Raw genomic sequence first — 22,095 nt, 5'->3', positions numbered from 1 at the left:
CATCTCGTTTAGCCACTTTCTCTGTACTTATCCTTTATAAAAACGGTTTATATTTAAATTTCCGACCCTCACTTTTAATCCATAAATCTCTACCTAGCATTGTTTACAACCCCATTTCTGCTTGTAACTCCCTTAAGGCACGTTCATCTTCATCTTCTTCTTCATTTTCGCTAGTATTACCATTCGCATAACTAGTTATACTCTCTTTAGTATTTTTACTTTCTGGTAATTTACTGACGGGCACATCAGGTAATTCCATTTTGTCACTAATATTTGTAACACCGTTAGCATTCCCTACAACATTTTCTCCCACAACATTTTGGCTAGCTTCTTCGTTCATTAGCTCGTCTAATTCATTATCTAGTTCATCTTCATCTACCATATTATTAACTGAACTATACAAAGGTCTACTAATCGCATCGCTAATCTCCTCGCTTAATTCAACTTGTTCTCTAATATCATCCATAGTTTCATCAACTTTATCAATATCCAAACCCTCATGCATTATCTTCATAGCTTTAGCACTGTTCTTCATTGTCCTCATAGTTTCCAAGTTCAAATTAGCACTTTCTATACTAAATAGTTGCTGTTCTAAAGTATCTATTTGTCCATTGATTTTTGATAATTGATTTTCTAGAATTTTAACTCTTTTCAACGAGTTCTTGGCTAATTCACGGTTACTTGCTGAGGAACCATTTGTTTTGGTGAGGTATAATTTGGCTTGCTGTCTATTTGTTTCGATCTTAGTTTGTAAATGAGCTTGCTTTTTGGTTAACAATTGGATTTGTTCTCTGGTTTCCAATATAGCTTTTTTGGGAGCCTCTTGTTGCTCCTTTTTGGTGGCTTTACCGCCAAACATGTATGACCACATTTCCTTTGTTTTAATTTAGATTTATGAGTTTATGTTTCTATTCAGATGAACAGATAAGTGTGTAAATTGAACTGAATCAAAATTAAATTAGGTTGAAACAAAAAGGGAAAAGGCGAGTAGATAACAGGATTTATATTAGTTTTTTTTTAATTTTAATTTTAATTTTTTTTTAATTTTATTTTTTTCTTTTTTTTATTTATTTTTTTGTTGACCATAATAATTAATAATATGATTATCGTAGTTACCCGAGCATTCCATAAATAATAATATTATACAAAATAAAATAAATAAAAACATTTAGATAAATTATTCTAACGTAACGAACAACGTTTATATCTACATTTGTACTTGCACAGTGGAGAATAACCAAAAGAAAGCGTTACTAATTAACTAACACCCATATTAAAAAAAATACAAAAATAACAGCGAATATTTTGACAGCCATCCATCTATTATTACTAATATTATTGAAATATCTGACTAATTCTCTTTGCGCACCTTGAATATTCAAATCAATGTCCTGCACATTATCATCTATTCTCTGAATTTGTTCGCCCTGTTCTTGAACCATATGAGCCAATTGTTGAAATAACGAACCAACCTCCTGTATAGTGCTTTCTATGGTCTCCACTGCTCTATTGCGCTCTTGTAAATATGTTTGGTTCATATCTTGCTGCTGTTCTTCCAATAACATCAACTGCTGCTGACTGGGAATACCAATACTGTTGTTATAGGTGTTATTAGAATTGTCAGTGTTTTCGGACAGTGTTGATAGAAATGGATTGGAATTGTTATAGTTATTCATATTACTGGTAGTTATGTCCTTGATATCGCCTCCATTAATATTATTCGTATTATTCTCACTACTATTATTACCATTAGATAACTTCTCTAGTCTATCTCTATTGGTTATTTCCATTTGTTGTCTCTTTTCCAAAACAGTTTTGAAATCGCCACTTATATTCTTCATCTTGGTACTTAACAAGTTCATAACATTATGTGAATGCTGGGATCTCTCTTCTTGTGAGGAGGCATTATTAGAGGATAGTTTATTTAACTCAATCATGGCACTTTCAATCGAATATATTTTTCTTTTGATAAGAAAGGATAATTCGGCAATTTCAACAGGATTATCATTGAACATTGGTTTTTTCTTACATAATACTGCTAATTTAGACAACAATTGTGCTGTCGTAGCAATTTCGTGTGCTATGGCCGATGCAGATTTAGAAAATTCACTTTTTTTACTATTTTCATCTGGAAGGTTAGTAGTGCTCGGTCCTTTGATTTTGTTCAGACGTATTTGTGTGGATACAGACCTTTGGAATTCTAATGTTCTATCTCTAATGTTCATTTGTTGCTGCTACTATTCTGTATTGCACTAGTTATAGGGGGGGGGGGGGGGGGGGGAAATAAAAAAGAAGTAGGGACAAGTTTATATATATTTATATAGATATTTTTAATTGCTAGAAAACACAAGTGGTTAAAAACAAAAGGAACAAAAAGCAATTTCAATATTTTTTTTTTTTTTTTTTTTTATTATTTTTATTTTCTGTTCAAAAATATTGTTGAGATTTATTTATTGTTTATTTTTGCTTTTTCTTTTTTCTTTTTAATTAAAAAAAAATAAATAAATAAAAACAATAAATAAATCCGGGTGAGCTTACGATTGGCTATTTGTAATTTGATTATTTTTATCAGTAGTAATATTAATATTGTTACTGTTATAAAATGTGCTTCGTATATTGGAAAACTTGAATTCATTATGTTCAAACTTTTATCAAATTACATATATATACGTATAATAAAAGACTGGCTCTTATCAAATAATCAATTGAATTTATATGCTCTCTGTTTTATACTGCACTTCAACTTTTGTTTGAATGAGTGGTTTTTATTATAAAAGTAACAAACTAAGCTAAGAAATGAACGTGACAAACTGCCTCAAAACAGACACAGAACATATATAAAAGACCAACTTTTAAGAGTCAGTTGTTACAAGTGTATAAATATAAATATATACTAAGTATTTTCAAGTTTATTATAACCCCAAATATTCGGAACAAAAAAAAAAAAAAAAAAAAAAATCGTAATAAAAATCTAAGAATAAATTATTAGTCTCCAATTCTTCTTCTCCAAAAAACCTACATTTCCTTTTCTTTCTCTTACAACTTGGATTGTTCTTGGAAATGTCTAACAACTTCGTCAATAGCTTTGGCGACATATTCCACGTTTCCTTCATTCAACCCAGCAATCGAAGCTCTTCCGTTACCTGTAATATAAACAGCATGTTTTTTTTCTAATCTTTGGGCCATTTCGCTATTTAATCCAGTAAACGAAAACATACCGCACTGCTGAACAATGTGGTCCCAATTACCAGGGGTCTTTAAAGTGACTAAATGATCTCTTAACTTATATCTCATCTCCTTAATCCTGCCGGACATGGTAATCAAGTCTTTATGCCATTGATTGGTCAATTCTTCATTTGTTAATATAGTAGAAACAATCTTAGCACCATAGGCTGGTGGATTTGAGACTTCACTTCTAGTAATTTTATTTAAGTGACTCAAAACAGAAGTGCTAACAGATGGATTACCGCCTTCTGGCAAAACAACGTGGAAACACCCAACACGTTCCCCATACATGCCGACATTCTTGGCAAAGGATTGACAAATCAATAAACAAGAGTCACGTAACTTTTCATTGACGGCCAATCTGATAGCAAACGCATCTTTTTCCAAAGAGCCAGAAGCAAACCCTTGGTAAGCACTATCAAACAAGACAAAGTGATCTTTTTCGTGCATCACATCCAAAATTTGTCTCCATTGTGTTTCAGTTGGATCCATACCAGTTGGATTATGCGCACAAGCGTGTAATAAAATAATCCCGCCATTTTCAATACTTTGAAAGTAACTTAACATGGCATCAAAGTTTAAGCATTTGTTTTCATAATCCCAATAAGGATATTTTTCAACCTTAAATCCCTCATTTTCAAAAATATTGACATGGTTAATCCAAGTCGGATCACTAATATAAACAGTTTTGGATTTGGTCGTTGGAATAATACTCAAAAATTTAGAGGCAATATGTAAAGCACCTGTTCCACTTAAACTTTGGACAGAAATAATTCTGTCGTGATCAAAATTAGCGTGTCCAATAATGGTTTTAGCAGCAGCCTTAGTTAATTGGGGCAACCCTGAAATGCCTAGGTACTCATGATTGTAGTTTGGATCAGAAGTAATAAGCTTTTCGGCCTTAACGACACTAGGTAAAACCCATGGTTTCCCGTTATTATCTCTGTAGGCACCAATACCCAAATCGACTTTTAATGGTCTAGGGTCTTTACTTAATCTAGCTTTTAAATTGAATAAAGCATCTGGTGGTAGTTGTTGAACTGAGTTGAATACATCACTGGTTTTGATATAAGACATGATTTTTGCGGCTGAGGTACTAGTAGTTGTTTTTTTACATAATGGATTTAGAAATGCCATTCAAAAAAAAAAAAAAAAAAAGACAAAAAAAAATTAACAAAATTTGGAAGGGAAAAAGGACAAAATACAGAAAAAGAAAAAAAACTCAAGAAATGAAACAGTTTCTAGTGGGAAATATCAAAACTTAAAAGGAAAGAAAGAAAGAAAGAAAAAAAGAAAAAGGGCGAAAAGAAAGAAAGAAAAAAAAAAAAAAAGAGAAATAGGAAAGGGAAACAGAAAGAAAAAAAAATAAAAATTATGAAATGTCTGAGGTAATATGAGTATAATAATAATGCCTATCTTCACCTTTTGCCTTTTTCAATCTTGAATCCTTTCTTTTTCCTCTATGTAGTCCTTGAATTAAGTTTAAAATGATTATTATGAGACTATTTTTAAAAGATTGGATAAACACTGCTTATCAATAACAATTTGATTGGAATTAAATTTAAAATTAAAAAATTATGACTCAAAAAAGAAAAAAAAAAAAAAAAAAAAAAAAAAAAAAAAAAACATAAAAAAAAATACTCTTGTTTCGTACCAAATGATACACAAATATACCCATGGCTTTGTGGTGTATGGGTGTTTGCATGAATTACAAAATATCACCACTTCAAATTCTGTCTCCTATTTTATTATTCTCAACATTTTTCCCTTTTTTTTTCTTGTCATTTTATACTTGTAAGCTTTGCAATATTACACTGATTACAAATTCAACCATCTAATAATTAATAAATAAATAGATAATAACAATAACAATAATATACAGAAAACATATGACTGATATTGCAACTAATAGAACCAATATTACAACTTGGAACTGGATAAATGGTAGTTTCCCTTATTTACAACCACTATTCTTCTTTTCAAAAGATCATAATAATGCCACTTTTCTCAACACAAAGTATAAAAAGTTTATCACCATGCCCATAAATATAATGCATTCATTGATTAAAGCAATAGATTTTGAAGAACAAAGCATTCTGTCAAATGCGATCACTGCAAACACTAATACTACCATAACTACCCAGCCTTTTATTATTTTCCAAAGGGAAATGAACTATTTTTTTAGTTGGTACTCTTTGGCATGCTTACTTTTCGCATTGATATTAAATAGAATTGCAAGCATGGCAAGCACTGTTCGTTACAATCTCATCACTATGACTAATAAATGGAATAGGTTTATAGAAATAGCATTACGTTTAGTTGCAATTTCATTTGTGTCATATATAGGCTATGTTTTTTACAACAGTCTTATCATTGATAATAATAATAATAATAATAATGCGTCTAATAATATACCTATATATCATTTCACAGCACAATTACCTTCCTCCTATTACTTAAAATTGTGTTATGTTGCCGTGAGTTTCTCTGAATCTATTGAACTATTGATCAATACAATATACAATGGCGGTAAAGCACCACTTTCAGTTTTCGATTATACTATTTTCGACTTAACTCTACTATTTTATAAAATAGAACAACAGCAATCATTAAAAACACATTCAAATATGGGACCGATCACAATAGAACAAGATTCATTGGTTGTGATTGGTTATGTTTTGATTGCACAAATTACAATTCACATATTAGAAGCAACCCGTACTAGGAAAAAATGGCTATATTTTTCAACCGCTCTTAACGTTTTATATATCGGATATTTGATTTCCCAACTATATAGGTTTCCCGAATGGCCTACAGTTGTTCAATTTAACTCAGTGCCCAAGTTGTTAAGTTTGTTGATCGTTTTAGTGTCATTGTTATGTTTTGGAATGGCTTGTGTTGTCATGGGATTCAGCAACCTGTCTAGTTTACAATATTATGGTTTCATTACCAATCTCAGAGGGCAATTGAATTACACCGGTGAAGAAGATTTTTACAAAATATTAATTAAATTAACGTTATTTTTATCTTCTTTTGGCGATAATGCCAATAACAGCGAGGGGGGGGCAGAAGAAGAAGAGGAGGAGGAAGGGCAGGGGATTGGTAGTTCCAGTAGCACTATTTTTTCTAAAAAGAATTCACCGTTATTACAAAATAATTTCGGCACCATTAAAAACACAAGGAATGATATATGTGGTTATAAAAATAGGTTTGACACAATACCTGATTTTATGAGCGCCAATGATTATGAAAGTGACTCCTTTGGTACGTCTAATGGCAGCGGAACAAGAGCCTCTGATAATGATAGAAATTCAATCATCAAATGGAAAATTGTCATTTGTTATAGGTTAATTAAAAATATACCAGAAACAATTAGAAATTCATTTGTTAAAAGAAAAGACATTAGTGCTAACAATAACAACGGTAAAGGAAAACAAAAGTCACCATCAAATAATAAAATATCAGATATTGATATTAATGAAGTAATAACAAGGAAAAATTATAAATACTTGTTTATTAATGATAAAATAAGATTATTTCCTGAAGTTGATAGTTCACCGGATTATGATCCAAACAATGATAAAGTATCTGTTGACAATGACAACAGTGAACTTGATAGTATTTGTGAGGGAACGGAGTCAGAATCTGAGCTGTATAACTTATATGAAGATTTGCTTGTAAAGCAAAGTAATAACAGTATCGTAGATTCGCAAAACAATAATGGTGATGATAATGATGATGATTTTTCATGGGATGTGTGGCAAATATTAAAGTTTAGTCAGAATAGGAGTACTACATCCTCGGAGCCTCATATGTTAACTAGGTCTAAATATATGGAAATGAATGAATCTACTTTGTTAAAGGACATGATAAAAAGGAAACAATTATCTAACAACAATTCTGGTGTGGCTGAAAACATTTATAACCATGAGGATCCACAACTTGATGACTTGGAGGAACAACAATACCTATGCGTGGTATGCAGAACTAATATGAAAAATATTATATTGTGGCCTTGCAGATGTTTTGCTCTATGCGACGATTGTAGAATATCCTTGGGTGTCCGTGGTTTTAAAAACTGTTGTTGTTGTAGAACTAAAATAAAAGGTTTTAGTAAAGTTAATAACGTATAGATAAGTTTTCAATTGTTAATTATACGTATTATGTATATGTTTTTAATAGATAAGGCATAAGCCTGATAAGTTTAATGGTTTAATAGCCTGGGTTTTTTTTTTTTTTTTTTTTTTTTAAAGTTAGTGTTGAAACTCCAGAAAATCGAAATTAAGTTAATCTTAGCCCCGATGAAACCCTAAGTGTTTATCTGTTGCATTTAGTATTAAAAAATGCCCTAAATTTTCTAAAAATGAAAGGAAAAAAAAACGTTTCTTTTTATTTTCAATATTTATTTTCAATATTTTTTTTCAATTTTTTTTTTCAATTATTTTTTTTTAATTGGGAATTAAAAATTCGAAAACTATAAAAAGACAATGTTATTTTAATAATACCTTTTGTTATCATTTGTATTTTACTTAAAAAACATTAGTTATTTTAAATTTTGAACTTTTTTCTGGATATTAATTTTTCAAAATTAAAAAAAACATCAAAAATAGTAAACCTGTAGGATCTGGGAAGGGGAACCAAATATTGAGAGTGCATACTTTCTTTATTTGTGAATGGTTGTTAAATATTTCATATATATATCAATTTCAATTTTCCCCTAACCTTAGATTCAATTTTCAACGCTAGAGAGGCAGAGTCTTACAAAAGAGGCGGATTTGTTATTTTATCAAATCATTAACCCTTTTTTAATCACGATGTATGTGGATGAGACAGAAGTGGCCCACGTTGACGGGTTTAAGATTGAGTTGTTTCATGCTAGTTTTTCTACTAAAGTTTAGACGTAAGTAGCGATCCTTTGAAAAAAGGGAATGAAGTTTTGAATTCTCATTGTTTTTAATGATGATTGAGTTCGATTTCATTTGTGTTGCTTATTTTGCTTTTTTTTTTTTTTAAAAAAAAAGAAGAAAAAGCATCTATGCTTTGGTTTGGAGAAACCTTGAAATAAACTTGCGGTATATTCCTAAACTTTGTGTAGTAAAACAAGTTTCAAATCCTGAACGATAAACTATTGTTTTGAGTTTGGGTGGTTTTTGGGCTTGTTTTCTTTGATCTTATGGGTCAATTATCATTTGGGTAAAACCATACTGCAAACATTTTATTTAATTTAATTGTCTTGTAAGCTGATGTCATATTTAATATTAATATACTATGTGTGTCTTTAAGCACGTCCCAAAGGCTACTTGGAAACATTTACAATGTGCCGGTTTTTTAATTGATCAGTGAGATGCTTTTTATTACTGGAGTATTAAATAAAAAAAAAAGGGCCAAGCTCAGACTTGTTATTAATTATTCTTTATTTAGTTTAGAATTGGAGTCAATTAACTTTGTCAATGTAAAATTTTGTATATTTCTTTAAAAAAAAAAAAAAAAAAAAAAAAAAGGAAAAAAATAGAAAAAGGATAGAAGGAAAATTTTAGACATTTATATGGAAAAAAAAAAAGAAAAAAAAAATTTAAAAAAAAAATTTAAAAGTAAAAAATGGCTATTCAATGATGGAATAAACGGAATGGGTTTTCTACATAAACAAGATCAAAAGAATCAGCAGCATTGAAAACAGCTTGGTCCATAACAGAGCCTGATGGGGCTGCAATATATTTGACACCACTTCTAGCAGCTCTGTAAACATTATCTGGGAATGGGAAGAAAGCATCACTACTCAAAGCAACATTGGTTAGTTTGGCCATCCATTCTTTTCTCTCCTTTTCGGTTAAAGGCTCTGGAATAACTTCAAATTTAGATTCATATTCAGATTTTTCTGGTTCAGTGGTTGGAATTTGATTGGTAACGTATAAATCAATTGCATTAGACTTTTCTGGTCTCTTAACACCTTTGGCCCATTTAAAACCTAAAACTCTTGGGTGTTGTCTAAACCACCAGTTGTCACACTTGTCACCGGCTAATCTAGTACAATGTATCCTGGATTGTTGACCAGCACCTAAACCAACAACCATACCGTTCTTAGCATAACACACAGAGTTGGATTGAGTGTATTTTAGAGCAATAGTAGCAACAGTTAAATCAACGACTGCTTGTTCAGGTAAAGTTTTGTTTTTTGAAACAATTTCCTTGAATGTAGAGCTATTGATAATAACATCGTTTCTCTTTTGTTGTAAACTAACACCATAAACTTGTCTAGTTTCAGTAGGTTCCGGAGTGTAAGTTGGATCAATTTGTAAAACACAATACTTACCTTTCTTCTTTTTCTTCAACAATTCCAAAGCTTCTGGTTCATAGCCTGGAGCAATGACACCATCACTGACTTCTTTGGAGATTATTTTGGCGGTTGGAACATCCACAATGTTACTTAAAGCTATCCAATCACCAAAGGAGGACATTCTGTCAGCACCACGAGCCCTGGCGTAGGCACAAGCTAAAGGACTTAAGTTTTCAATGTCCTTGACAAAATAGACCTGTTTTTCAACTTCACTTAGCGGTAAACCAACAGCGCAGCCAGCTGGAGAAACGTGTTTAAAAGAAGCAGCAGCTGGTAAATTCAAAGAGGCAGATAATTCTTTAACTAATGGCCATGAGTTTAAAGCATCTAATAAGTTGATATATCCTGGAGACCCGCTCAAAACTTTGAATGGTAATTCATCGCGTAAAGAGACAAAAGCCTGTGCTGGTTTTTGAAATGGGTTTGCACCGTATCTCAAGTTTATTTGGGATTTTCCCTCACCATATTGTTTCCTAAAGAAATCAGAAATTGCCGCATCGTAGTCGGCGGTATGCTCAAAGGCTTTCAAAGCCAAGGTGTTTCTCAATTCAGATGTAATGGACTCACCCTTTCCAGCAGATAACTCGTGCAAAAAACGGGGATAATCCTTTGGATCACTCAAAATGGTGACTCTAGCATGGTTCTTAGCAGCAGCTCTTAATAAAGTGACACCACCAATGTCAATTTCTTCAACAGCTTCAGCAATAGTAACACCAATCTTGGCGACAGTCTCTTTGAAGGGATATAAGTTGCAAACAACAAAATCAACTTTTTCAATGTTTTGAGCTTCTAAATCCTTCTCGTCACTTTCCAGGTTTCTGGCCAAAATACCCCCATGAACGGCTGGATGTAGAGTTTTAACTCTGCCACCTAACATTTCTGGAGCATGCGTGATAGAGGAGACGTCTTCAACTGGGAAACCAGCTTCACGGATCATTCTGGCAGTACCACCAGAAGCTAAAATACGAACATTATTATCATTTAAACCTTTGGCCAAATCTAATAATCCGGTTTTATCATAAACAGAAACGATAGCTGTTTTCTTGTGGGCGGTCATTGTTTTTCTTGGTCTATTTTTACAACCTTTGAGTGTTTTATATTGTTTTGTTTAAAATCTTTTTTTTTTTTTCTTTGGTGGAATGGAAGTTGTATAAAGAAAAAAAAGAAAAAAAAAAAAAAAAGAAAAAGAAAAAGAAAAAGAAAAAGGAGGGATGTTAAGTCGTTTTCCAAGAAACAAGCGTGTATATATATATATATATATGTGTGTGTGTTAAAGTGTTGCATGTGAAAATAACCATGTATAAAGACAGAAATGCTGTTAAAAATGATTATAGATAAACTGTCAAAGAGCAATAGCTTCTAAGCTGTCCATATGAGCGAAAAAGCACTAGCAATTTAAAATATCAATTTAATTTAATTTATATATTTAAAAATAATTCGTAAAATAAAAATCTGGTACTTAAAGTCTTACTCTCCCTTCATGACTCCTTTTCTATTTCAAAACAAAAAAAAATACTTTTTGACTTCTGTTTTAAAGGTGTGGGTGTTAGCTATAAGCGCTTTTTCATTTTTACAAATACATCGTTTAATTTTCTTTTTTCTTTTTTCTTTCTTTGTTCCTTTGTACGTTTATATCCCTCTGCTTAGCCCTTACAAAATAATACAATTCTTTCGTTTTTATTATTATTGCCCTCATCTTCCTCACCTCCAAGACACATTTTTACCGTATTTGAAAAAAAAAAAAGTCTATTTTTTTTAATACTATCTAATATATACACAATATATGTAATACATAAAATATACCAAAAATTAATACACTCTCTATTTTCTGTATCTCCACAAAGACAAAGTGTTTTGTCTCTTCCAGGTGTGTCTTCTACCAGCACCAGTGTTGTGGAATTTGTGGCCCTTGTTGATACCTCTGGATTTCTTACCAGTGGCAGTCAAACCTCTAGCTTCACGGTGCTTGTGAACTGGGTTACAGATCCAGTTGTAACGAGCATCTCTTCTGATAGCCTTGTGAGATGGATCAACCAAAATAACTTCAAAGTACTTGTAAGTAGAATCTTGGTTAACCCAGTAGGAGTTCAAAACTCTCAAGTTGGCACATCTACGGCCAACTCTTTCTTCAGCAGTAGCTCTCAAAGCTCTTTGGTACTTCAATTCATTAACACCTTGATTGGTTGGCTTACCGTAAGTAGCACCCTTGGAAACAGGTCTCTTTCTGTTACCTCTTCTAACTCTGACACGGTAGATAACAAAACCTTGTTTAGCTTTGTAACCCAACTTTCTAGCCTTTTCTGGTCTAGTTGATCTAGAGGCACGGTGGATAACTTTCTTTTGTCTGTATTCCCAAACTCTGACTCTTTGTAAGAATCTGGAGACATCAGATTGCTTCTTTCTGTTCAATTCCTGTAAATACTTGTAAGCACCCATTATGTTATTTCTGTGTTAAGATTTGTTTTCTATACTTGAACCTTATCCTCTTGAGATATGTGTATCAAAAGTTAATAGGCGTTAAAAACTAATAAAAAGATATTATGAGAAAAAAAAAAAAAAAAAAGAGGTTGTTCATAGGGATAAAGAAAACAAACCAAATAATTTCACTATTTAAAAAATGATCAATGAAAGAAGTATATGCTATATATAAATAAATATTTTAGAAACAGAAAAACTTTAAAAAAAAAGAAAAGTAAAAAAAAAATTTTTTTTTTTTCATTATACGTTTTCTTCCTTTTTTTTTGTTTAAATTATTCGGCATCACCATTTTTATTAATTTGTTTATTAAATATTACATGTGTGATGTACGGATGCTGATTGAAAATTTTCTTCAGTTGTTTTGCGTTATTTATGGGAGAGTTGTTGTCGACAACCTTTTCCAAAAAGGTAAAAATAATGTTTCCTTTTTCTTTTTTTCAGTTTTAAAAAAATAAAAAGGAAAAAAAAAAAAAAAAAAATAATAATAATAATAATACGGAAAAAAAAAGTTTAAGCATATAAACCAAACACCCATGCACCTTTGTCACAAACTAAAATCTTTTTTTGCATTTGTGTACCCTAAAAAGGGTAAGTGCGTTTATTCAGAATTCCGTGGGTTCTATCATTTCAACACGACATTTTGGATTTGACAGGATATCTAAATGAAAACACAAATAAGATGATACGCATTGGTTGTAAAGAACATAAACAAAGTAAAAAGTTTAAAAATAATCTAATTTAACTCATTTAATTTATTTTTTAAAGTGAATTCAAAAATCTAAGGAGTGAAAGGGAATAATAAACAAGGCTTGACTTTCATTTTTTTTTTTTTTTCTCTTGTTATTTTGAATAAAAATATTAAGGTGACGGTTAAAAATCGTACATTATCATTTTTATTTTATATCCCATGTCTTGGTGTAAATTTTTGAAAACAAAAGCAAGAATTATGTCCAAAAATATTATCTATCTAAATTAAAAGGCCTCCTTTTTTAGTATAGGTTTCTAAAAAAAAATGTTTACACGTATTAATGACTAGCACGTATGTATATAAAGTTTGTTTACGAGCTTTCATAATATGATGGATAAAATCCAGAAGCAATTAGATTCAGCCTCATTCAACGATTCATGCAAACTAAAAAAAGAAAGAGCTTTATTTTGCAATAATGGTCTCAAGGCTATCAATTTTTTTACTTTGTTTTTACTGTAGAATAGAAGCTAATATTTTGTCTTATGTAGGCTTTTTTTTTTTAATAATAGTGATAATGTTGGTAATAATAATTCGCTAAGTAGTATTTATTTATATAGCTATTAATTTTAATATACGTCAACAATGGAGCTGTTGACTTTGTAATGAATATAAAATCGCAAAGCCTGTTTTGTTTTGTTTTGTTTGTTTGATCTAAAGACTGTGTTTGATATTAGTTCTATTTATAGAAAACAATCAAATAATTTGAGATATCTTTAGTTGCACAGCAATGTTAAAAATAATAATACTTAGCAATTTATACGTAATTTATAAAAAAAAAAAATCCGCATAAAAAAATTTAAAAATCCCCTTTTTTTTTTTTTTTGTTGGAAAAATCATAATAATTGTTATATATGCGTAATATAATTTCCTAATTTGGATAATATTATTATCAAAAATAGCTGTAGCTATTAGGGCGCCTCATATGCCACGTTTCATATTATTGATTACAGTATTTTACCCTATACCTTTTACTTTTTTTTTTTTTTTGATCACGATGCTGCTGTTAATAATGTTGATGCTGGCCGAAGAAAGTTCTCTAGTCGATTGTTTTAGAGTTGCTTCAGTCAATACATACAATATGAAATCAAGAAGACATTAGAAAAATTAAAAATTAAAATCACTCATCCACCTTCCACCTCCCATCGAAGAAGAAGGGAAAAAAAAAAAAAAAAAAAAAAAAAAAAAAAAAAAGAAAAAGATTTTATCCAGTAATTATTTTAAGATATAAAAGGAGCAAGATCATTATCGAATCATGTTTTGTTTCTGTTTTATCTTGTGAATATTTAGCCAGGTTCTGAATCCAATTGTATTAAGTTCTATGACATTTGCTAGGATAAAAAATAAATAAAACATATCATACTAATCAATATATCATATAATTACAAAAAATGGCCACATCTTCCGTCGTTTCCTCCACCTCTAGCGCTTCCGCCAATTCAAAAACTTTGGTTTCTGATAATGTAGTTGCTGCCTCTTCAGTTACAGCCACATATGCTACTTCTTCCAGTGTAACTGCTACTATTACTTCTAGTAAAAGTAGTTCCACAAGCACTAGCAAATCTTCCAAAAATGCTGCTCCAATTGGTGTTGAAAATCCAGTCTCATGGAAGTTTGGTTTTATCCTTGGTGGTATCATTGCTTCTTCTTTTGTTTTGGGCACTGCTTTATAATTATGATTGTCTCAAAAATGAAAAGTCGTTTCTGTCCAAGATACTGATTACAAAAAGTTACACGTAAGGAATGCACGTTTATATATCTTATGAATTCCTGGTATTTATTTATTTGTACAAGTTTATTTCCATCAATTGTTTTTATTCTAAATATTTAACAATTACGCATTTATATACATTTATTTATAAAGTTATTTTTTTTTTTATTTCTCTTTAATTTAGATACATTATTAAGATGCACCATTACTTTTTTTTTTTTTTTTTTTTTGAAGTTCATACATTTTGTACGAATTGTGATAAACATAATTCCACTTTGTAACATAATTTATTGTGTCATATAAAAGAATATGGGTAGTAAAGTATTAAATCAGTTTACTCACTTTTCTTTAGGATATTTGCTATACTTAACAGTTCAAAATCTCAACACATATCCGAGATAGTTTAACGGTTAGAATTGGCGTTTGTCGCATGCCAGATCGGGGTTCGATTCCCCGTCTCGGAGAACTTATATTTTTTTTTTTTTTTTTTTTCCTATTGAATTTTTGCCTTTTTTAATTTTAAATTATATAGTAAGTTATTATGCATGACATTGAAAAATTGGAAATTTCGCTGATTTCCGTCTTTTCAATTATTATGTACTTTTTTCTTTTTCTTTTTGTCCCCTTCTGCCCACTTTTTTCTCGCCTTTCAGCCGGTTAAATGGAGATTGTTTTTACTCAATTTTTAATGACAAGTTAAGAACCAATAATTATTTAGTAGATTATTGTTTATAATTAAAAATATATAAATAATAACCCTAAAAATATAGAAAAACAAAGTTTGTTTTTTTTTTCTTTTTTTTTTTTATTATTATTATTATTAAACTGAACAAAAAACACAAATGCTAAAAGAATAGTGAAAAAAGGAAAAGGGAAAAAAGTATCTGCAGACACATATACAATGATATCCATACTAAGCGATAAGTTCAATGACACCAACAATCATAAAAACAGATTAATATCCTTATTTACAAACACAATTCCAGTATACTTAAAAAAACTACCCTATTTTTTCAAAACGCATAAAATAAATTTATTAAAACAATGGATAATAACACCTACAAGTCTAATTATAACATTATGTTTATTATATGGGGTAGATGAAATTATACTTAAATACATGAAAATTACATTCCCCCCCAGTGTGGCTCTAATGCTAGTAAATTTTGTTTTAATGTGTCTAATAACTGATTTGCTACCATGCATTATTAGGTTATGCATTGGAACCAGTAGAGCCACTAACATACTAAGTTTTACAGAGACTTGTGTAAAAAAATATTATTTGCCGTTGATAGATTATCCATTGGGTTGGGGGTTAAGGTGGATGACACTATTTTTCACACCTGCATTTGTAAATTTGCCCCTATCAAAATGGATTTCTTGCAGAGAAGCGTTTTTAATAGTTGCAGTTTTTGTTTTTGGTTTGCTTCTAGGATTTTTAATTATTGGGTGGACCTGTGTTTTCACCAGGAAAGTAGTTGAATTGTTAACGCGGAAAGGGAAGAATAACACCAAACAGGATAATATTACTTGCAATGAGGCTGAAAAGGAGAAATCAGAATTTGACCCTAAAAAGAGCAATAGGACATTAAGCAGTGGCATGAAAGAACAACAAGAGGAGGACGATGAAGAAAGACGTGAGAATGAATCTTTGATCAGTGGTTTAGCCGAACAGAATGATGGTGCTAATAGCAACAATAATTTATTTGAAGGGCTTGATATGGAGAATTCAAGACTATTAGAAACATATGAGCCTGCCGCCATTAAAAGAAGTAACACTTGGAATTCTATATACAATACTAATAGCAAAAACAAATATACCCATTATTACGATGAAAATGTTGATGATGATAATATATCATTAGTTAATTTGGCATCGCATACCAATCTAGACTATGATATGGCATCTTTTCCTCCAACAGATATCAACCATGTTGATAAGAGTATTAAGGGAGTTGATGGTGAAAAAGCATACGTCAAGTATAACAGCTTGAGCTTTGCCAACGATAATCTAAAGAATGCATCCATACTTGATTTTATTAAAAGACAGCAAAAAAAGTACTATAACCCTGAAATTGTATGTAAACGAGCAGAAATACAGCAAGAACAATATAGCACAGATTCCAGGACCACCAATGCTAATACTGCTAGAAACAATAATATTAATAATTATTATATTGACGAAGATTTAGCTATTAGTGAGGAAAGGGAGAAGAATGCCAAAATTATGTTGTTTTGGGAATCCCATTTTCATCATTTTGTTTACTTTATAGCTTGGTTCACCATAGGTATATGGACGTATTATTTTACTTCCTATGTCATGCCATTTCAGCTATTCACCTTAATATGTACTTTTATGTTGGTTACCGACTTCATACCATCTACATTTAAGTACAAGAGAATATTACACCCAGTTTTATGTAGTGTTGCTCTTTCTTTATTGGTTTTTTTAATATCTGCTTTGATTAACAACAGAGGGGAAATATCTTTTTTTTTAAAAGACCTTAAACATTTCCAGACCGGCAGGAATTATTTAAAGTTATTCAAAGATAAGCAAAAGGGCATACAATATTGGCCCGGTGCTGGTGATTTTTTCAGTAGCTGCATGGATGTATCGATTACAGCGCTATCTATACCAATGTATTCATATAGAAAGGATTTATACTATAATGCGCATGTAATGCTTCCTCCCATATTCATATTTACGATTGGTAATTTATTTTTATATCCATTAATATCCCATAAAATAGGTATAAGCCCGGAAAACAGTATAGGATACATGGGGAGAAGTATTACTTTGGCATTGGGGACACCGGCAATTACTAATTTCAATGGCAATGTAACGGTCATGGCTGTGACCACTGTCGTTACTGGTGTATTGGGTGTTTTAATTGGTGATCGTTTGATGAAGATATGTAGGATACCAGTGGAAGATGATCCTGTAATTAGAGGGTTGACGTTGGGTTGTAATTGTACAGCCATTGCCACAGCATATTTATTGGGTATTGATGTTAGAGCAGCAGCCATTAGTTCTTTGTCTTTTGTTGTTTATGGCACTATTATGGTTGTTTTAAGTTGTATAGCACCAGTAGTTAAATTTGTAGACGTGACATTGGCTGGAATGGCTTGATTGGTTTGTTTTGTCACTGGACAAAAAGAGAGACAAAAAAAAAAAAGGAAAAAAAGATAGATGGCTTATATAAATATTATATATATATATATATATATATATGTGTGTACTGATTACGTTTTGGTTTGATTTGTTTAAACCGTTTTGTGGGATTTTATTTAGGCGTGACTGCCAGGCAGCGCAAGCAGACGGAAATGGTCGTTAAACGTTTATCACTCAACAGGAAAACTAATTTTTTTTTCAACCAAAGCAACGAATAAAAAACATTGGCAGCAAAAAAAGAAAAAAAAGGGAAATCAATTTACAGGTTTTTTTTGTTTTTGTTTTTGTTTTTTTTTTTGTTTCATTTTTTTACAATAAAATCAAATTGAAATTCAACTTGTAGTTTAAAACAAAAAAAAATATATAAATATATATACATACAGTGTATCTTTTTTATTACTATTATAATCAACATTTTCATACGTATTCCTAGCTTTAATCTCTTTATAATTAAAGATTATTATCCTATTAGTTTGGTTTTCTTATTTCCTTTTTAATTATAATAACTGGCTTCCTTGTTTTTTTTTTATTTGTTTTTTTTTTTTTCCCTTTATTTTCTTTTTCTTATTTTGGTAATATTTTTCTCTTTTCTCCCTTTCTCTCATTTTTCGTTTTCTCAATTATACAAGATAACTATCGTAGATAAAGGAACAGTAAAGAATCGATATAGTTGGTCAAGCTATTAAAGCTTTTGTACTCCCAAAATATTACATTTCTAATTCATTCCTTGGAGAAAAAAAATAATAAAAAAAAAAAATATATATATATATATAACATACATAACAACAGCAACCGGCTACTTATCTTCATTACACAACACAATACAAATAGTAATACTTTTTAGAAATCATTTAACAAAAAAAAAAAAAAAAAAAAAAAGAAGGAAAAGAAGGAAAAGGAAAAAAAGAATATCAAAAATAGGGATGGGTAATGGCAATGATAGTAACGGTAATAGCACCAACATTAACAATGTACCAGTTAGGAGATCAAGGTCTCTATCTAAATCAATAAAGGGGTTATTTAAACATAGCACTAGCAATAATGATAATTTACCTTTGGCATCGTCCCATAAAAATACGGGAGCTAATTACAATCGTTCTACAAGATCAAATTCTCCTCAATCAGCTGGCAATGTCGCAGTGTCTTTGGATTCGAACAACGAGGTAAACTTAAAGAAAATGGTCAGCGCCAAGGAACTTGAATCAAAAGGGAAAAGAAAGGGATCTTTACATGGTGGTCCAGCTACAAATTCGAATAGAAATAATTTTGGATCGGTCTCCCCTGTGTCTTTAACCCCCGTTTCATCTAGGACTTCATCTAATCCTATCCCATTCCCTGGTAGTAGTAATGCTGGTGGTAGTTCAATTAGTATTAATAGTAGTAACAACAACGGTGGTAATAGTATTAATAACAAAGCAAAGAATACACATAGTCAAAGTTTTACAGTTGGCAGTAATAACACTGATGATAGTAACAATAATAATAATAATAATAATAATAATAATAATAATAATAACGTCAATATTTATAACACTAGTAACAAAAAAGAGTCACGACAACAACCTGATATTCTACGAAATACTGGTACTGTCATTAAGGAATTACCCGATTTCAGCATAGATAGTCAATTAGAGGATGATTTATTAAAAAGAAAACTGGACTTAGAAAGGCGTACCGAAGTTAAAGAAGATTTAGAAGAAGAAGAAAAAGAACAAGAAACAGAGCAAGAAAAGCGGAGAACGAATGCATTAAATAAACTTGAAAATTGCATAATACCAGAAGAGGCAGAGGAAGAGGAAGAACAGCATCATAATAATCATACGACTACTAGTAATAATAATAATAATAATACTTCGACTACTAACAGCAATAATAATAATAATAATAACAATAACGTTAGAAAAAATATTAAAAATAATTTAAACAAACAGGGAAGTGGTAGTCTCAGAAATAGCATCAAGCGTAATAATAGCAAAAGAAGTAACAGCATTAGTAACAGTAACATTAGTGTCAATAGTAGTGTAAACGATTTTACTAGTAGTGATAACGAGGAAGAGTTTGATGCAAAATCCCATGATTATGTTGATGCCCCAGATTATAAGGACCACATGGCAAGTACTAATTACAATAGTAATGATGAGACTGCTGTGGCATCTGATGGGAGCGAAGATACTCATGAAGTCAGTGATACTATATTATCTTCCAATACCGCATCGAATCCTGAAAACTCAGCCTTTTTCAACAAAAAAAAGAGATCTCAAACATTTTCTAGAAAGCATTTACCAAAGGGTCTTTTGTTCAATTCTAAACCTGTAACAACAACTAGCAATTCTACTATTGTCAATACAGTCTCGACACCCTCTTCTACTACTTCACTGTCATCCTCGACATCGCAACAGCCTTCAAAATCAGGAAAATCGGCACATTCAGGCAATACACTTACCAATAACAACACAAATAACAGTACAACAAGGCTTAGTAGAAACCGTGCTAGTAGTGTGAGTGCTAACAGTTTGTCTGAGTTTGTTGAAATGGAACAAAAAATTGTCTTTCAAAGTGATACGTTTGTATTATATAAAAACTTTCAACATGAACATCATTTAAAAGTAGTTTCATTACTACACAAACAAGCAGATTATATTAACGATAACATTAAATCAGATGACGACAAAGAAGATTATAATCAGCAACAAAAAAGGGCCCTGAAGAAAAGTGGAAGTAGTGCTGTTGCTAGTACAATCATAAACGGTGATGGTGTGGATGAATTATATGCACCCCCTTCAAATGGTACTAATGATAGCAATGAAAGTTTAGCTGGTAGTAGTAATGCTAACAACATGCACAGAGTTAAATCTTCTTCCTTTTCATTATCCGGTATTTTTAAATTATCACACAATAAGGATCACAATAGTGGTGGTGGATACAATAACAGCAGCAATGTGAACGAAGCTCTAAGATCAGCTGCCAAGAATATGAACGATGATAAAGTCTTTTCGCATGCTAAATCTTTATTGCCGAAAAATAAAAATAAAATTATTAGGAACGGCCAGGACGGTGGCACTGATGATGATAATGATTATAATGATAATGATGATTCCCCTGCAATTGTGAACCCCAACGCGGCTATTGGCCAGGACGAGTTAAAATTAATCAATAATTTAACATCCAAAATGAAAAAAGATGCGTTGAATTCCAAGGGTAAAAATATAACATTTGATCTTTTAGACATGGGGAGCGGTGACAATACACATGGAGCATCTGCAGAATGTACCTCTGAATGTGGTGTATTTAAGAAAAAATATGGTTCTTCAATTGGGATATTGGGTCATGGTGCTTATGGTGTTGTTAAGGTTAGCTGCAAACTTTTAAATAGTGCTGCAGAAGAAACAGAATATTCGAAAATAACATTTAAGATTAGAAACAAGGCGTTTTTTGCCGTAAAGGAACTGCAGCCCAAAAATAACAATGATGCATTCGAAAAGTTCTCCACCCGCCTAACTTCTGAGTTTGTTATTGGACATTCGTTAAACCATGTTGGTAGGCATCCAAATATAATCAAAATTTTAGATTTATTTCAGACGGGTTCTAAAAGTTTTGTTCAGGTTATGGAATTTTGCCCCAGTGGGGATTTGTTTAGCTTGTTGAAGTTGAAAAGCAACAAACTATTACATCCGTTGGAAGCGGACTGTTTTATGAAACAGCTATTGCATGGTGTTTCTTATATGCATGAACATGGTGTTGCCCATTGTGACTTAAAACCTGAAAATTTATTATTCAGGCCCAATGGTGTTTTGAAAATTAGTGACTTTGGTACAAGTTGTGTTTTCCAAACTGCTTGGGAGAAAAGAGCGCATATGCAAACCGGATGTATTGGTTCAGAACCGTACATGGCACCTGAAGAATTTATTCCTAAAAATAGTTATGATCCTAGACTGGTTGATATGTGGTCTATAGGTATTATTTATTGCACTATGGTTTTGGGCCAATTTATATGGACCACCCCACAAGAGAAAGATTTGGTCTATTCCAGTTTTATTGATGAATTAAATGCGGATAACGAATACCATGTCTTTGAAGAGTTAAGACACGTTAATCAAGAATTAAATAAATGCAGAAAAATGTGCTTATATGGAATTTTTAAGCCTAACCCCGTCAAGAGGATTACTATTGATAGAGCTTTACAAAGTAGTTGGATGAGACATACCAAATGTTGTGTTGTTTACAAATTAAAGAAAAAATAAAATAAGCTCAAGTGAAGAGATGTAATTTAAAAACATTATTTTTTTTTCCCCCCTCTGCTGTATTGTATTTTTATTTATTATTTATGTTTTATTTTATTAACTAACGAACGATATCGACGTTGGATGGGCATGTATAGTGTATATTAATTATTATGACATTATTATTATTATTATTATTTCTCTGTTTCT

At 31.1% G+C, this 22,095-nt stretch overlaps 9 protein-coding genes and 1 non-coding gene across 10 annotated transcripts; 5 read left to right on the top strand and 5 right to left on the bottom strand.

Moving 5' to 3' along the window:
• Positions 1–103: 103 nt before the first annotated feature.
• Positions 104–871, bottom strand: SNF7 (ESCRT-III subunit protein SNF7; the record flags this gene model as incomplete). The annotated part of the gene is made up of 1 exon (XM_046079205.1): positions 104–871. The coding sequence occupies one exon, from the start codon at positions 869–871 to the stop codon at positions 104–106; it is 768 nt and encodes a 255-aa protein (XP_045933628.1).
• A 382-nt stretch (positions 872–1,253) lies between these two features.
• Positions 1,254–2,225, bottom strand: SED5 (t-SNARE syntaxin; the record flags this gene model as incomplete). The annotated part of the gene is made up of 1 exon (XM_046079206.1): positions 1,254–2,225. One exon carries the CDS (start codon positions 2,223–2,225, stop codon positions 1,254–1,256), a length of 972 nt encoding a protein of 323 aa, XP_045933627.1.
• An 811-nt stretch (positions 2,226–3,036) lies between these two features.
• Positions 3,037–4,302, bottom strand: AAT2 (aspartate transaminase AAT2; the record flags this gene model as incomplete). The annotated part of the gene is made up of 1 exon (XM_046079207.1): positions 3,037–4,302. One exon carries the CDS (start codon positions 4,300–4,302, stop codon positions 3,037–3,039), a length of 1,266 nt encoding a protein of 421 aa, XP_045933626.1.
• An 812-nt stretch (positions 4,303–5,114) lies between these two features.
• On the top strand, positions 5,115–7,358 carry ASI1 (putative ubiquitin-protein ligase ASI1; the record flags this gene model as incomplete). Its single annotated transcript, XM_046079208.1, has 1 exon — positions 5,115–7,358. The coding sequence occupies one exon, from the start codon at positions 5,115–5,117 to the stop codon at positions 7,356–7,358; it is 2,244 nt and encodes a 747-aa protein (XP_045933625.1).
• Positions 7,359–8,831: 1,473 nt separating this feature from the next.
• SCDLUD_003976 (uncharacterized protein) lies at positions 8,832–10,616 on the bottom strand (the record flags this gene model as incomplete). Its single annotated transcript, XM_046079209.1, has 1 exon — positions 8,832–10,616. The coding sequence occupies one exon, from the start codon at positions 10,614–10,616 to the stop codon at positions 8,832–8,834; it is 1,785 nt and encodes a 594-aa protein (XP_045933624.1).
• Positions 10,617–11,380: 764 nt separating this feature from the next.
• SCDLUD_003975 (60S ribosomal protein eL15) lies at positions 11,381–11,995 on the bottom strand (the record flags this gene model as incomplete). The annotated part of the gene is made up of 1 exon (XM_046079210.1): positions 11,381–11,995. One exon carries the CDS (start codon positions 11,993–11,995, stop codon positions 11,381–11,383), a length of 615 nt encoding a protein of 204 aa, XP_045933623.1.
• A 2,178-nt stretch (positions 11,996–14,173) lies between these two features.
• Positions 14,174–14,455, top strand: NCW1 (Ncw1p; the record flags this gene model as incomplete). Its single annotated transcript, XM_046079211.1, has 1 exon — positions 14,174–14,455. One exon carries the CDS (start codon positions 14,174–14,176, stop codon positions 14,453–14,455), a length of 282 nt encoding a protein of 93 aa, XP_045933622.1.
• A 430-nt stretch (positions 14,456–14,885) lies between these two features.
• On the top strand, positions 14,886–14,957 carry SCDLUD_003973. The gene has a single exon. It is a non-coding gene; the product is annotated as a tRNA-Asp (tRNA).
• Positions 14,958–15,646: 689 nt separating this feature from the next.
• Positions 15,647–17,623, top strand: SCDLUD_003972 (uncharacterized protein; the record flags this gene model as incomplete). Its single annotated transcript, XM_046076753.1, has 1 exon — positions 15,647–17,623. The coding sequence occupies one exon, from the start codon at positions 15,647–15,649 to the stop codon at positions 17,621–17,623; it is 1,977 nt and encodes a 658-aa protein (XP_045933621.1).
• A 965-nt stretch (positions 17,624–18,588) lies between these two features.
• KKQ8 (putative serine/threonine protein kinase KKQ8) lies at positions 18,589–21,906 on the top strand (the record flags this gene model as incomplete). Its single annotated transcript, XM_046079212.1, has 1 exon — positions 18,589–21,906. One exon carries the CDS (start codon positions 18,589–18,591, stop codon positions 21,904–21,906), a length of 3,318 nt encoding a protein of 1,105 aa, XP_045933620.1.
• Between the last annotated feature and the right edge of the window lie 189 nt (positions 21,907–22,095).

The sequence above is a fragment of the Saccharomycodes ludwigii genome, chromosome V (genome assembly GCF_020623625.1).
Source record: "Saccharomycodes ludwigii strain NBRC 1722 chromosome V, whole genome shotgun sequence".
Taxonomy (NCBI): domain Eukaryota; kingdom Fungi; phylum Ascomycota; class Saccharomycetes; order Saccharomycodales; family Saccharomycodaceae; genus Saccharomycodes; species Saccharomycodes ludwigii.
This window is presented reverse-complemented; position numbering and strand designations above follow the sequence as displayed.